Source organism: Oryctolagus cuniculus, chromosome 5, assembly GCF_051225735.1.
Source record: "Oryctolagus cuniculus isolate XC-2025 breed Fujian yellow rabbit chromosome 5, ASM5122573v1, whole genome shotgun sequence".
NCBI classification, from domain to species: domain Eukaryota; kingdom Metazoa; phylum Chordata; class Mammalia; order Lagomorpha; family Leporidae; genus Oryctolagus; species Oryctolagus cuniculus.
Genome location: NC_142871.1, coordinates 19,044,800 through 19,060,729, shown reverse-complemented (window position 1 = coordinate 19,060,729; position 15,930 = coordinate 19,044,800). Strand labels below are relative to the sequence as shown.

The window sequence follows — 15,930 nt, the reverse complement described above, 5'->3', positions numbered from 1 at the left end:
GCCAAGGATGTCAAAGATCTCAAAGATGAGAATTACAAAACATTAAAGAAATAGAAGAAGATACAAAAAATTGGAAAAATCTTCCATGTTCATGGATTGGAAGAATCAATACCATCAAAATGTCCATTCTTCCAAAAGTAATTTATAGATTCAATGTGTTACCAATCAAAATTCCAAAAACATTCTTCTCAGATCTGGAAAAAATGATGCTGAAATTCATATGCAGGCACAGGAGACCTCGAATAGCTGAAGCAATATTATACAACATAAACAAAGCGGGAGGCATCACAATACCAAATTTCAAGACATATTACTGGGTAGTTATAATCAAAATAGCCTGGTACTGGTACAAAAACAGGTGGATAGACCAATGGAACAGAATAGAAACACCAGAAATGAATCCAAACATCTTCAGCCAACTTATATTTGATCAAGGAGCTAAAACTAATTCCTGGAGCAAGGACAGTCTATTCAACAAATGGTGCTGAGAAAATTGGATTTTCACATGTAGAAGTATGAAGCAAGACACCTACCTTACACAAAAATCTACTCAACATGGATTAAAGATCTAAACCTATGACCCAGCACTATCAAATTATTAGAGAACATAGGAGAAACCCTGCAAGATATTAGCACAGGCAAAGACTTCTTGGAAAAGACCCCAGAGGCGCAGGCAGCCAAATCAAAAATTAACAACTGGGGTTACATCAAATTGAGAAGTTTCTCTATGGCAAAAGAAACAGTCAGGAAAGTGAAGAGGTAGCTGACAGGATGGGAGAAATTATTTGCAAACTATGCAACTGATAAAGGATTAATAACCAGAATCTACAAAGAGATCAAGAAACTCCACAACAACAAAACAAAAACCCACTTAAGAGATGGGCCAAGGACTTAAACAGACACTTTTCTAAAGAGGAAATCCAAATGGCTAATAGACACATGAAAAAATGTTCATGATCACTAGCCTTAAGGGAAATGCAAATCAAAACCACAATAAGGTTTTACCTCACCCCGGCTAGAATGACTTTCATACAGAAATGAACAAACACCAAATGCTGGCGAGGATGTGGGGAAAAGGCACACTAATCCATTGTTGTTGGGAATGTAAACTGGTAAAGCCACTATGGAAGACAGTTTGGACATACCTCAGAAATCTGATTATAGCCCTACCATTCAACCAAGCCATCCCATTCCTCAGAATTTACCCAAGAGAAATTAAATTGGCAAATAAAAGAGCTGTCTGCACCTCCATGTTTGTTGCAGCTCAATTCACAATAGCTAAGATATGGAATCAACCTAAATGTCCATCAACGGAAGACTCGATCAAGGAATTATGGGATATGTACCCTATGGAATACTACACAGCAGTAAAAAAAAATGAAATCTAATCATTTGCAACAAAATGGAGGAATATGGAAAACATCATACTGAGTGAAATAAGCCAGTCCCAAAGGGATAAATATCATATGTTCTCCCTAATCAATGACAACTAACTGAGCACCTAAAAGGAAACCTGTAGAAGTGAAATGGACACTATGAGAAGCAATGACTTGGTCAGCCCTTGTCCTGACTGTTGAGGAACACCTTACTATTTTATTCTCTTTAGTATTTTCTTTTTCTACTTAATACCATTGGTTGAACTCTTTACTTAACACAGAATTAATCTTAGGTGTTTAAATCCAATTGAAAATTGATCCCTGTAAAAAAAATAAGAGTGGATATAAGAGAGGGAGGAAATGTATAGTTCAGCACACATTCCCATGGACTTACCCCTAAGGGTAAAGCTAAAAACTTGCCATGGGACTCCAAATCCCCTTAAATTGGTAGGTACTAATGCCATCGTACTAGTTAAAGTGATCATTTTAAGTGTATAACGATCATATATATAGGAATAAGTGTCAAAGGGATCACATAAATAAGAACAAGTGTCTGCTAATAACAATAGATAGAATTAAAAGAGAGAGAATGATCCAACATGGGAAGGAAACCACACAGCAGACTCATGGAACGACAAATGCCCTCAACAGCACTCTGGCCTCAGAATCAGCCGTTAAGGCATTTGGGTCTGAATAAAAAGCCCATGAGAGCATTTCAGGCATGGAAAGCCAAGACACTGTGGCAAAAAATACCTACATGAAAAATCTCTGTGAGTGAGATCCCGGTGGAAAGAAGGGTCCATCAAAGAAGGAGGTACCTTACTGCGAGGGGAGGAGAGAACTTCCACTTTGCTTATGGCCTGGTCTAAATAATGTCAGAGTTTGTGGACTCAAAAGGCTTTCATAGCCTTGGCAGCTCATTACAAGAGCCTCGGGTGATCAATTGCTAAATCAACAACAGGAGTCACTGTGCACTTGCTTCCCATGTAGGATCTCTTTCCTTAATGAGTTGTACTATGAGAATTAACAGTAACACTTGTCTTCAAACAGTACTTTATACTTTGTGCGTCTGTGTGGGTGCAAACTGTTTCAATCTTCACTTAGTATAGAATTGATCTTATGTATATAAAGATAATTAAAAATGAATTTTAATGAAGAATGGGATGTGAGTGGGGGTGGGAGGGTGGGCATGGGGTAAAGAACCACTATATTCCTTTTTTTTTAACTTTTATTTAGTAAATATAAATTTCCAAAGTACAGTTTATGGATTACAATGGCTCCCCCCCCATAACTTCCCTCCCACTCGCACCCCTCCCATCTCCCGCTCCCTGTCCCATTCCATTCACATCAAGATTCATTTTCTTTTTTTTTTTTTTAACTTTTTTTTGACAGGCAGAGTGGACAGTGAGAGAGAGAGACAAAGAGAAAGGTCTTCCTTTCCCGTTGGTTCACCCTCCAATGGCCGCTGCGGCCGGCGCGCTGCAGCCGGCGCATCGCACTGATCCGTAGCCAGGAGCCAGGTGTTTTTCCTGGTCTCCCATGCGGGTGCAGGGCCCAAGGACTTGGGCCATCCTCCACTGCACTCCCGGGCCACAGCAGAGAGCTGGCCTGGAAGAGGGGCAACCAGAACAGAATCCAGTGCCCCAACCGGGACTAGAACCCAGTGTGTCAGCGCCAAAAGGCGGAGGATTAGCCTGTTGAGCCACAGCGCCGGCCAAGATTCATTTTCAATTATCCTTATATACAGAAGACTGATTTAGTATATATTAAGTAAAGATTTCATCAGTTTGCACCCACACAGAAACACAAAGTGTAAAATACTGTTTCAGTACTAGTTATAGCATTACTTCACATTGGACAAGACATTAAGGACAGATCCCACATGAGAAGTAAGTGCACAATGACTCCTGTTGTTGACTTACCAATTTGACACTCTTGCTTATGGCATCAGTAATCTCCCTAGGCTCTAGTCATGAGTTGCCAAGGCTATGGAAGCCTTTTGGGTTTGCCGACTTCGATCTTAATCAGACAGGGTCATAGTCAAAGTGGAAGTTCTCTCCTCCCTTCAGAGAAAGGTACCTCCTTCTTTGATGGCCCCAAAGAACTGCTATATTCCTAAAGCTGTACCTATGAAATTTATATTTATTAAATAAAAGCTTTCCAAAATCAAAGAGTTCAGACCTATGAGGGTGGGGCCCAGGGCACCTGTCTCTCGGAAGGAAGTGACCCCTGCAGAACCCGACTGAAAAGCTCTAACAGTTAGAAAGTTCCTCTTTTATTAAAAGGGCTCCTCCACTATACAAGGTCAAGTCTCATATCACTGGAGAACCTCCCAGTGGGCAGCCGCCCGGGCTCCTGAAGAGGGCATTTATGCCAGGAACCTCACCCTTGCTTGGACATGTCCTGTAGAATGACCCTCAGAGGCTCGTGACTTTACAGGAGGGTCATTGCCCAGGCCTGAGGAGCTCCACCAGACCTGGGCAGCAAACTTGAAACTTCAGCCCCATCCAAGCGTAAGCCACAGGGGTTAGTTCTCCCAGCTCTGCAAATAAGGCCTTGTCTTGGAGTCCTGGAGACAAAAACTGAGGCCACTAATGGAAACTTGGAAGAAAGAAAAGGAAACAAAGAGAAGGAAGCAACAAAGCTTGAAAAAAAAAATCTTTCTTTTCTCTTTGCATTTGTGGCTGTATGATTTTCTCTGCAGTTGGGACCCAACCTCCTGTCCTGGGGCATGCCATTGCTCCCCCTGGTGGACTTCTTTTGCACTGCAGGCATACATTCTGCCTGGAGCTAAAGGTGGGAGAATGGAGGGAGGGCTTTTCTACATACAACCCAGGAAAAAGAGAAAGGCAACCCGAGCCCCCGAGCCATCTTCCTAGCCTCTGAGATTAGAGTCAATGAATTCTCTGTGCTGCACCTTATTTTGCTTTGATGAGTTAAAGACATGTCCTTTCTTTGACCTAGAACATTTTTGCAAAATGAGGGCCATCTAGCTGTTCAAGGATCACAAGAATTCAGACGGAAGTAGGGCTGGGCAGCACTGCCAGCTGTTTCCCACAGGCCTGTGGAGAGCCGCCTCTGCCCCGCCATCGCAGCCGGTGGGCTCGAGAGTGCAGAGAAGCCACTTCCTGCCTTACCTCCGCATGAGCACTTCGGGTTGATTCTTGCCTTTTTTTCTTTTGTAACCTCAATTCCATCGCGCTCTCAGATGCACCATAAAACTTCCTCCTACAGACACATCACCTCACAGGTCTACCTTCCATTCTGTTAGTCTTTCAGTACCTACTACATTTTTTAAGTATTTCAAATTAATTCCAGTTCTTTTAGGAAACAATCTGTTTTCCTACTGAGGACTTTAACAAAGTTTCCTCGGGTGTTTTAATGTTTTTTTGTTTTTACTGTTTGTTGATGCTTTTGTGCATGTTCAGTTTTGCAGTACATCACACGAAAGGGAGAAAATTTATATCCCATAAACTTTCCTTACTCTCCAGCATTACTGTGCAAACCCATGCCTTCCTCCCGCGCCAAGACCAAGTAACAGTGGGCACGGTGAGCACTTGGCTGCTCTAGCGTGAAGAACAGGGTTCAGGGATTTAATAGACTTTGATTTGAATCCTGGCTCTGGGGAGACGGCCAGCAATCCACGGGGCTTTCCTCAGTCTTGGTTTCCTAACCTGGGAAGTATGAATGGTGACGTTCTCCTCGTGGGGTCCTTGTCAGGGCAGAGGATCAGCGTGTGTGCAGAGAGCTCCTGGGGACAGCATGGCACCCCCAGGATGCACTCGGGAGATGATGGGGTGTTGTTGGTGTGGCTGTGTTCTGGGCATTGTCGTGAGGTGCCTGCTAGCTCTGTGTGAGACCAGGACAATGCACTGTCCCAGAGAGGCCTCAGTGATTGGAAACTTCATCCCATAAACATTTATGGGGCATCCCTCAGGTTGCTAGACTGCAATTTGTACTCGTTAAGTACTCGTTAAGCCCCAACCCTCAGGGTTCAAAGGTAGCCACACCTGTTCAGAGCCAGCACACGAACTCGGCCACAGCTGAGGTGGAAAAGGCATCACCTGAAAAGTCCTCATAGCACGGGCTGCAAAGCTCAGAGAAGCTGTGACACCTGGGTGCAATGATGTGCAAAATCAAGGTCATCTTGCCACAAATGGACGCGACCACAGGTGTGGGATCCTATCTAGGAACCAGAGGAGGAAGCTCTCATGAACCCCGTCTCTCCTAGCCTTCTCCTGCTGGGCGTCATGGGGCTCGGCTGGTTCCCCCTCCGCACCCTCCATGAAGCTTTTCCCTTCTATTGGCTTTGTTGGGTGCTTCTCAGGCCGTTGTGCCGCAGCAGCTCCTGCCATTCATCTCGCAGCACAGACTGCCGGGCCGCACTGCAGAGTTCCTTCTGCTCCCATAGGTCTGTGGAAGGGCCTGAGAATTTGCATTTCTTTTTTTTTTTTTTTTAAAGATTTATTTTTTTTTTTCTGACAGGCAGAGTGGACAGTGAGAGAGAGAGACAGAGAGAAAGGTCTTCCTTTGCCATTGGTTCACCCTCCAATGGCCGCCGTGGCCGGCACACCGCGCTGATCCGATGGCAGGAGCCAGGTGCTTCTCCTGGTCTCCCATGGGGTGCAGGGCCCAAGGACTTAGGCCTTCCTCCACTGCACTCCCTGGCCACAGCAGAGAGCTGGCCTGGAAGAAGGGCAACCGGGAAAGAATCTGGCGCCCCGACCGGGACTAGAACCAGTGTGCCGGCGCCGCAAGGCGGAGGATTAGCCTCGTGAGCCATGGCGCTGGCCGATTTATTTATTTTTTTAAAGGTTGATTGATTTGAAAGGCAGAGTCACACAGAGTGAGAGGAAGGAACAGAGAGATGTTCCATCTGCTGGTTCTCTCCCCAAATGGCCGCAACAGCTGGGACTGGGCCAGGACCAGGCCAGGAGCTTCATCTGGGTCTCCTACGTGGGTGGCAGGGGCTCAGCCACTTGCCTGGAGAGGGGCATCCCCCCAAGGAGATAGTCTTGGGCCATCTTCGGCTGCTCCTCCAAGGCCATTAGCAGGGAGCTGCATCAGAAGTGGAGCAGCCAGGACAGGAACCGGTGCCCACATAGGATGCCAGTTTCACAGGCAGCACCACAATGCCAGCCCTTGCCATTTCTTAATATCTGTGTCATTGTATGGTTTGTCCAGTGCATCTGCCATTCCCTCTCTGCAATGCCATGAGTCCCTTTGCTGGCTAACACCTGTGGGCCCTTCCAGAACACTCAGGACTATCTCCTTGAGGGGATGCCCCTCTCCAGGCAAGGATGCCTCACCCATCTGTCTTCTGTCTCCCGCAGTTATCAAATGTTTGTAGCTGCCTACTAGCCTCAAGACCTCAGTTTCTGAGAGCAAGAACCAAATCTGTTTCTCTCTGTTGCCGCAGCCCTGAGCAGTATACTGCCTGGACCAGGATTGGAGATCAATGGATGCCGAATGAAAGAGGAGATCCAGGAAGGCTACTTGGAAGTCAGGCAGCTTAGCCAATGGAAACAGAGGTTAGGATTTGCACTTGCAGAGAATAGTGGAAGGACGTTCCAGTAACAGAAGCAGGAGCTTGAACTTTGGTTTGAGGAAGGAGCAAGGAGAGCCGTAGTTTTCTGGCCACGGCAGCCTGAGAGCCAGCTGAGAGACTCAGCCAGTGATTGGAAATAGGAGTGCAGGAAAAACCTGGACCCGAGGCGGGACTGTGGGGAGTGCTGTGCATCCTGGGCAGCCTGAGTGCAGATGGGTGAGGATCCAGTTCTCCCCATAGAGGTTTGGAGGCGCCAGTAGGATGCTTGGCGTTGTCTTCTGCGTGTGTCTCTCCACTCACCTGGTGCAGGTTTTCACTGCTGTGCCTCCTGAGTGGTTGGTGTGGAGGTCTCTGCACCCATAGCAGAATAAAGGCCAGGAGTGTCCTGTAGGTGCCAGGGAACGGAGAAGAGGATGTGGTGGTGATGGTAGGTGGTGCCATCGCTGTCGTGAAACCCCCCATGGAAATACAGGAAAGTGAGGGACGAGGTAGCTGCTGGCGACAGTGGGAAGACCAGGTGGGGGACCCAGGTGGTGGGGAGCAGCAGTTCAGGAGCCCCTTACTTATCACTACCAGTGGGGGAGGTCTGCATGATCATGTAGATCGAACAACACCTGGAACATGATGCCTATGCCTAGCGTACATCCCAAGTGACACGACCGTGTGGGCAGTGACAACTTGTGTAAGAGCCGACACGTACTCTCTGCCTTCACTGCACTAATGCAATAAACATGAGCATTAGCACCTTTATTCTGTCGAAAGATACGTCTAGAAAGAGTTACGCATTGTCACCGCTGTTCTATTTTTCCCTGGGAAAGAGACAGCTTTATGACTATTATGACACTGTTCTCAAAATCTAACCACTACTGTTCTTCCATTAAGTTTAACACGTTGACGTGTGTTTAGAGAATGTAATGTAATACTGACTATGCAGAGGGGAGAGCATTTTTTTCCTCTGACCTCTTCTTCTAGTTTTCTTGGGCAATTCTCCGGGGGCTTCCTTGCCTGACTTCTTCTGTGTGCAGAGAAACATCTGCATTAAAATAGTTCACAGGCCAAGGCGGTGTGATCTATTTTATATATTGTATGGACATATCACAGTCAAGTTTGGTTTTTCTAAGCATTTGTTCCCAGAGATATAACAAATGGTTACACTTCCCAATCAATAATTCTGTTGGTACACCCATCAAAAATCACAATTAACAATGTGGCCAAGCACAAAGCTTTGCAGCTCCAAACCAGCACCTACAAGGGGTGCGTAAAGGATAAACAGGAAAGACGCAGGATCCAATTTCCTTTTATGCGCAAGCCTGGGTACAGCCACACCATTGTTCACCCGTGCCTGCCACGGCCTACCAGAAGCCCCAGGTTTATGAACTGCAAGCCATCTACTTTTAAAATTCAATTTCATTTCTTCAAACAACCATTGTGAAATATCTAATTAAAAGGTTTAGACACCAAGCTCCTGGGCTATAAATCTGTACTCTCTGAAGTATGCACTAGTCACAGTTAATTCCTTGAACAAATATGTACTGAGCCTGTTCAGCCCCCAGGTGAGACACCAGGGAGCAAGGCAGGCCCAGGATGTCTGTCGTGTGTGTGGGACAAACCTAGAAATCCAGACTCCATGTGCTGTTGCTACTGTGGTTAACATGTGAATGACTGCTTTTGTTTCTAGTTTTCAACTTGAGCTATTTCAGAAAATGTGAAATGCTTCCCTTCGGACGTTCATCAAAAGAAGCAACATTCAGTATGTGTGTTTGTGTGTGTGTGAGTGTGTGTGTGTGTGTGTTGAAATTCTGCAGTGCATCCATGTTGATGGGCCAATTAGAAAACTTGGGGAAAGTGAAATTCAGGAAGGCGGGGAGTCCTGAGAATGCTTGGAATTTCTAATGGATTTTTCCTAAACATTTTCTGTATCATGTCATGTTCTAGAAGACATAAAAGTTAGTTTATATGAACATAAACTGCTTTATGCCTTGCTGATAACTGCAAATAAATAATCCAGATGACAACCCACCAAAACTTCAAGAATTCAGAAGTTGGCTTTCTCATGAAATATTGTCCTGACAAAGTTTTATAATCAAAAGAGAAAAATAATGAGGTTATGTCTCATTTTATTCCAACTTTTAAATTCTGCCACACTGGTTTCAAATATTTCTGTATATCCCAATGCTATCATTATGGAAATACAAAATAAAGACTTTGTTTTGTGATTTAAACTTTCAAGAGTGTAGGAAGACATTGTCTTACTTGCGTTTCGGTATGGCAACACACTGACTTCCCCTGTTGAAATTACTTAATCTGTCACATTGTTTCATGGTTCCAATCAACTAAATTAGATACGGCGCTCTAAGTTTGGATAGTGCTATTTTATTCACTAAGGACCCTTATGTGAAGGCCATAAATGTTGCATGAAGCACAGCTGTTTGGTCCTGGTCCAGGAGCAATGAGAGGGGTGCGGAAGGGGAAGGAGTTGGATGGGTAACCTTTAGCTTAATATGGTCTGGGAAATTAGATCCTATATATGCTAATTTTGTACTTTTTTTTTAATAGATGGAACTGATTAAAAATATAAGTACTGCCGAACAACCCTATTTATTCACTCGACACGTTCATTTCCTCAACTTCTCAAGGTAAGATTTCCCAGTTTAATGGCTCTTCTGTTTCTGTCTAGTCCTTGGATTCCTCCTAGTGAACAATTAACTTCTGCAAGCCACCTTTATTTGCAAGGTAGCACAATTGCCCTTGAAAAGACCATTTTAATCCATTCATTTTTGCTGAAGAGGGCTCAAAATTAGAAATACTCGGTGAGAAAGCTTCCTTACTTCCTAGAATCTTCAATCTTAGCAAAACTTGGAATTATTTTTACTGAGAAGCCATTTTATTTGACAGTTCTTTTTTTAAAAAAAATCAGTTTTTGAATGGAAACAAATAAGAAGGTAAGAGAGGGCATTTTAACATAAACATTTTATTGTACATATTTGTAAAGTTGGAAGCCCCACATCTGGCCCTCACTGCTCTCATAGTTGGTGTCTATTGGCTGACAGATCGCCGGTCCTGGGGACAGATCTGCTGACCCTCCAGGAAACCCCCAGTCTCCCTGGTCAGGCTAGGGCTATGTCCCTCATTTTAACATGGGGTTTACAGGTCCACATGGGAGCACCAGAGCACCCAGCCCTGAGCCAGAAGACTCCTCCAGTTGGTGCTTAGTGGCTGCTGAGAGCCAGGCCCCAGGGAGGCTGGCTCAGGGGGGAAGCCGGGACTCTGTCCTGACAGCCCACCTGCCTGGGAACAGATTTTAGCCTTCTGAGGACTTCCCCACTGTGGAATAGGCCCTGTGCAAATGAACTGTTCAGAGAATGAGATTCAGCAAAGCAGGTGAGCAAGCAGAGAAGAGGAGCTACTGCCGTATCTTTCAAAGTGAGCTGCCCCTGAAGTTCTCCCTTCCTGCTTGATAACCAGCGTGCAGGTGCCCCGGGAGGTGACAAGGACAACTGCAAGTTATCCACAGGGCCGAGCCCAGGTGCTGGGCAGCTTCAAGTGTGTTTCCAGCTAGGCTTATAGTGGCTGCTTACTGGATGGGCCAGGATGTATGCCTCGCCGGAGACTAAGAACGAACATATGTGATGTACTCAGACAAGGGGGACTTAGCGACTTCAGGATTGTGTTTTATGACAGAGCTTCTGAGCCTCGTGTTCTCGGGTGCTTCCTTCTGCTTCACCCCGACATCCTTAGCCCTCACTCATTAACTCGTCTTGCTTCCAAGGTCAACTCATCACAACCAAACAAGCTGCAATGCAACAAATTTTAATAATTATCTCAGGACAGCGCAAAACTCTAATGAGAAGCCCAAGGCGATATCTTAATTGGATCATTGGGACACAGCGTGGTGGCCTCTGCCATCAAGTTCATGTGCAAGAGTTTAATCTTGATTGCTTTCACTTTCAAACAAATAAGTTGATGAATGCCTTTTGGAAGACACCACGGCTGTGAAAACAGTGTTGTCCTGGCTGTCAGGACCGTGGTTCTGGGCAAGTCTCTCAGCTTCTCTGGAGGCGGGAGCTGGGGTGGATTCCATTTTCCCATCTGTAAAGCAAAAGGCAAATCCTGCCCACTGCTACCTTGTCAGGGAGGCTCTGTGAGAGAAGGGTGGTGTTGTAGAAACTCAGAGTGACATGTGAGCAGGCATTTGTGGGGATGCCTCGCTCTGAGCCCGCTGTTGGGCTCCTGAGTGTGGTTAGCCCCATGTGTTCCTAGGTGAGGAGCAACCCTGAAATTACTTCCCTGTAATTCCTGACGAGGAGGGTGCTTGTCCCACAGCAGGGGGGTTATCACGAGGTGGGTGCTACAGCCTCCTCTTCTTTGTTGATCTTTCTGATCTTCCAAGTGTGGCTAACAAGCAGCAAGACACCTGCTGCTGAGCAGACTGTAAGAATGAAAGGCCAGTGGTGCGGCGGGTTAAGCTGCCTCTTGCAACGCTGGCACCCATATTGGATTGAGTCTGGTTTGAGTCTCAGCTGCTCTGCTTCCTATCCAGCTCCCTGCTAATGCACCTGGGAAAGCAGCGGATGATGATGGCCCCAGCACTTGGGCCCACACCAGCCATGTGGAAGACCAGGATGGAGTTCCTGGCTCTTGACTTTGGTCTGATCCAGCCTAAGGCCATTGCAGCCTTTTGAGGAGTGAACCAGCAGACAGAAGATCTCATTCTCTCTCTATCTCTCTCTCCGACCACACACACACTTTGCCTTTCAAATAAATAAATCTTAACAACAACAACTAAAGAAGAAGACCAGCTTGTTTCTCCATAATCCCTTTATGCACATAGAACAAGCTGAACTTTCAAAGGCTGTGGGATGATATCCAAACAAATTGCCCTTAATTTCTTTGTTCCCATTAGATCTAGTATTTTTACCATGGAATGTAGACACTCTGAGTGGTGAAAACTATTCTCCATGAGTTTTTGGTGATTCCACAGCTGATGTATAACACTATCCAGAAGGAATAATTTGGCCATTTCCAGTTTTGTTGATCCAGCTCTGGGAAGCAGTAAGGTGATGCCAAGCAGGTGTTGCGGCTCCCTGGGGAGGTCTCCTCCCAGAGCACCAGGCCCCAGCCAGCTCAGCAGAGACTTCAGGCTTCAGTTTGCATTTGTGGAATTCGCACTGGGCTCTTGCAGCTGTTCTTGGAATTCCCTGGAAATCCAGGCCAGACAAGTGTTTCCCTTTGGACCACCTGGAGAATTGAGTCAGAACCATGGGAGCCTACAAGATACTACTCCGGATGATGATGTTCCATTAGGATGTTTGGCGTTTGTGCATTGTGCGTTTGTGTGCCTCTTCACACTTGCTGGAGTACCTTTAAGTTAGAATTTTCAAAATTTCCACTTCCCCGCCTTCACAGTATGCCTCCACATGTGTCTTAGATCCACACACTGTGAGAGATACAATTGAATTTGTCTTTCCGTGGCCTCTACTTACTGTGTTCATTTAAAAATATATTTATTTATTTACTTGAGAGGCAGAGTTGCAGAAAGAGGGAGAGATAGAGAGGTCTTCCATTCGCTGGTTCACTCCCCAAATGGCCACAATGGCTGGAACTGGGCCAATCCAAAGCCAGGAGTCAGGAGCTTCCTCTGGGACTGCCACATGGGTGCAGGGCCCCAGGCACTTGGGCCATCTTCTACTGCTCTCCCAGGCCATCAGCAGGGAGCTAGATCGGAAAAGGAGCAGCCGGAACCTGAACCAGAATCCATAAGGGATGCTGGTGCTGCAGGTGGCTGTTCAACCTACTACACTACAGTGCCGGCCCCCACTTACTGTTTTCTAAGCTTTGGGTGGGAGGATCCTTTTATTCAATCTAAAATCCCGAGCCCCAATTGGATGGTTGCAGGGAAGACCTTAGGGAGTCTTGTAGCAAAGCCCATTGCTATCAAAACAGTGCAAGGGGATTAGAAGAGCTGTCAGTTTGCCAAATCCTTTCAGATGCCCTCTTCTCCCGGCCTTGCCTTCATGTCCTTCTTCCTTTCTCACCCTCAGCTTCCTTTACTTTCATTTCCGTGTCCTCATCTCAGAGGATGGCTCCAATACCAACACCAACTAATGGCAAAAACAAAAAAATTAAAAATCAATCAGCCACCAGAGAAGCAGGTGGGGTGTGATGTGTAGGGATAGAGGGATATTTTGGACATTTTCTCTCTTCCCTTCAATTGACGTGAACCATGTTTTCCATATCAGATTTCGTGAACAGAGCCTGCCCTCTGATGGCACCATCTAACAAAACAAAGCAGATCCAGCTATTTGCATAATCCAGCTTGGTTTCCACATCTTGTTCCTAGATGTTGCCTTTGCTTTTTATACCCATTAGCAGTGTGGTCCACTTTAGTTATGTACCCTTCATGTCTTTCAAGTCTTCTGATAACAAAAGCCTCCAACCTGGAAGAGAACCCCAACACAGAGATTGATATGAGCAGCTAGTTCTGCCTCCACTTGTTCAGACAGCCCACATGTTCCATTTTATCCTGAGTCCTCCCCCGTTTATCTGGCTTGACTGCGGCAAGACCCGTCCTCCAGCCCTGAAGCTCTCTTCATCCCATCTCTGACTTCTCTCCAGTGACTCCTGGGCCTGCGGAGGGCAAGAAGTGGACTTGCCCCCACTCCCCTCACTTCCTGATGGTTCCCTGCTGTTCATCACCACCTGTGTATCTTCCTCTCTAAGCAGGAACCCCGGCTCCAGTGCCCCAGCTGTCCCCATGGCCCCTTTGTCTCAGCTTCTCACAGGGACACTTCCCCATCTCTTCTCTTGGACTCGCCAGAGGACAGAGCATGGTTCAGTTTCTCCTGCCTTTGCTTTCTAATAGGGTCCTGTCCTGGGCAGCAGACACTGCAGTGCCCGCTGCATGGGATCTGCAGATGGAGGGCACGCCCAGCCCCCAGCTGAGGTTCAGTAACTGCCAAGGAATCTTGTACCTGCAGTCGGCTTCCAGCCAAGAAGCAATGACCAGCTGCCTCTCCCCTTCTGCCTCTGCAGCCCTCACCCTGCCCTGCCACATCCTTTGCCACCAGGTTGCTTCCTGCCCTTAGTTACCCCTTCCCTCCCTGGCAAAGATCCAAGCCTGGGGTCTACAGTCTGCACTGTCTTCTACTGTAGGCAGCAGCACAGACATAGCCCCCACCTCCAAACCAGGACTTTAGAAGGAGAAGAATTTTGTTTAACTGAGGACAGAGTTTTAATTTTTAATTTTCTTAAATACAGAAGATCAACTCTATACCAAGTAAAGATTTAAACAGTTTGCACCCACACAGATGCACAAAGTATAAAGTACTGTTTGAAGACAAGTGTTACCATTAATTCTCATAGTACAACTCATTAAAGACAAAGATCCTACATGGGGAGCAGGTGCTCAGTGACTCCTGTTGTTGATTTAACAATTGACACTCTTTTTTATGACACCAGTGATCACCCGAGGCTCTTGTCATGAGCTGCCAAGACTATGGAAGCCTTTTAAGTCCACAAACTCCGACCTTATTTAGACAAGGCCATAATCAAAGTTGAAGTTCTCTCCTCCCTTCAGAGTAAGGGTACCTTCTTCTATGATGGTCCCTTCTCTCCACTGGGATCTCACTCACAGAGATTTTTCATGTAGGTCATTTTTTGCCACAGTGTCTTGGCTTTCCATGCCTGAAATGCTCTCATGGGCTTTTTATCCAGATCTGAATGCCTTAACGGCTGATTCTGAGGCCAGAATGCTGTTTAGGGCGCTTTTCATTCTAATGAGTTTGCTGTCTGGCCCATATGCAATATTCTTTTGCTACAGGAAGACTACCTTTAGCATTTTGATGAGTGTATCCCTGAATGTCTTAGCCTATTGCTCTCTGTTGCCATTGAAGAAGTGACTGATCCTGTTGCTGGGTTGATAAGTTGATTCAGGTAGCAGTGTGAGGCAGATGTGAAGAAAGTGCTTAGAATGAGGTATCTAGAAATGCCTCCCCAAATGAGAACCACTCAGTGAATATTCTCAGTGAATTACATCCTATTTTGCAAGATCGTTTTCTCACAATAAATAAAAATGAAAAGAATATGATGAGCTAGAAGGAGAATCAGGGAATGATCACAGAGTTGACAGTAGGACCTATGAACACACTAGGCCTATGTCACAAAGAAGTTGGCAGTGCCAAGTAGTTTAGGATGACTTAGCTCCACATATGCAGTAGTCATTGTGGTGACCAAGACACAGAAGGGTGCGTTAAGCAAGCAACAAAATGTGGCCTGACTCTTCCACTTGCTTGGGTATGCACAGAGTGAACCTAGGGGCAACTGTCTTCATCACAGCTTTTTTAAAGCTCAGTAAAGACAAAATTAGAGCTATCAATTATCACAAAAGCCAGAGGAATTTTTTAAGAACACAAAAAAAAAACTTTAAAAAATTAAAATGAAGCTGAAAAGGCCCAGTTTTCAGAGCCCATGAGAACGGCATCCTTACTGTCTAAGGAGTGAACTAGAAGGGAATGCGTAAGGAAGACAAGGCCTATTGCCTGGGCCTAACAAAGCCACCTCAGTGGTCAGGATGATCAGTAGGATGGATCCATAGAGAGGTTGTGGAATCTCGAGGGCTTCAGTGACAAGGCCTGGTGTTGTGCTGCATGGGTTCAGGTGGGGGACAAGCCATTGTCAGCCCTGGAATGGAGTCATGTGTAGGTGACAGTGACCTGTACCCTTGTAAGTATGGCCTGAGATTAAAAATACTCAGAGAAACTGATCATGGAGGAGGATGGAATGAGGGTGGGGAAATGTGTTCCCCTTCTCCCGCACCAGGACATATGGTGCCATCACAGGGGTGTTCTGGCTTCTAGTAGAACGGACAGTGCTGCCCAGACTTTGCCATTTTGCGAGGAATCTGGGTTGGCAGCCTGAAACTATTATTTCTCTTGGCTTTTGGAAAGGGGAGGATAGATACCAGACACCTCTCATAGTTAGAGAGGCTGTGATATTATCTGATGCTTA

At 46.0% G+C, this 15,930-nt stretch overlaps 1 protein-coding gene across 4 annotated transcripts in view; it reads left to right on the top strand.

The window, feature by feature from the left end:
• The window catches only part of UST (uronyl 2-sulfotransferase), a 337,883-nt gene that overhangs the window by 192,382 nt on the left and 129,571 nt on the right, over window positions 1-15,930 (top strand). For all 4 annotated transcript variants that reach the window (XM_089333646.1, XM_051836817.3, XM_089333647.1 and 1 more), the window contains one exon: window positions 9,481-9,560. In XM_089333646.1, the coding sequence (XP_089189772.1) occupies window positions 9,481-9,560 (80 nt within the window). The remainder of the gene's footprint in view (window positions 1-9,480; window positions 9,561-15,930) is intronic.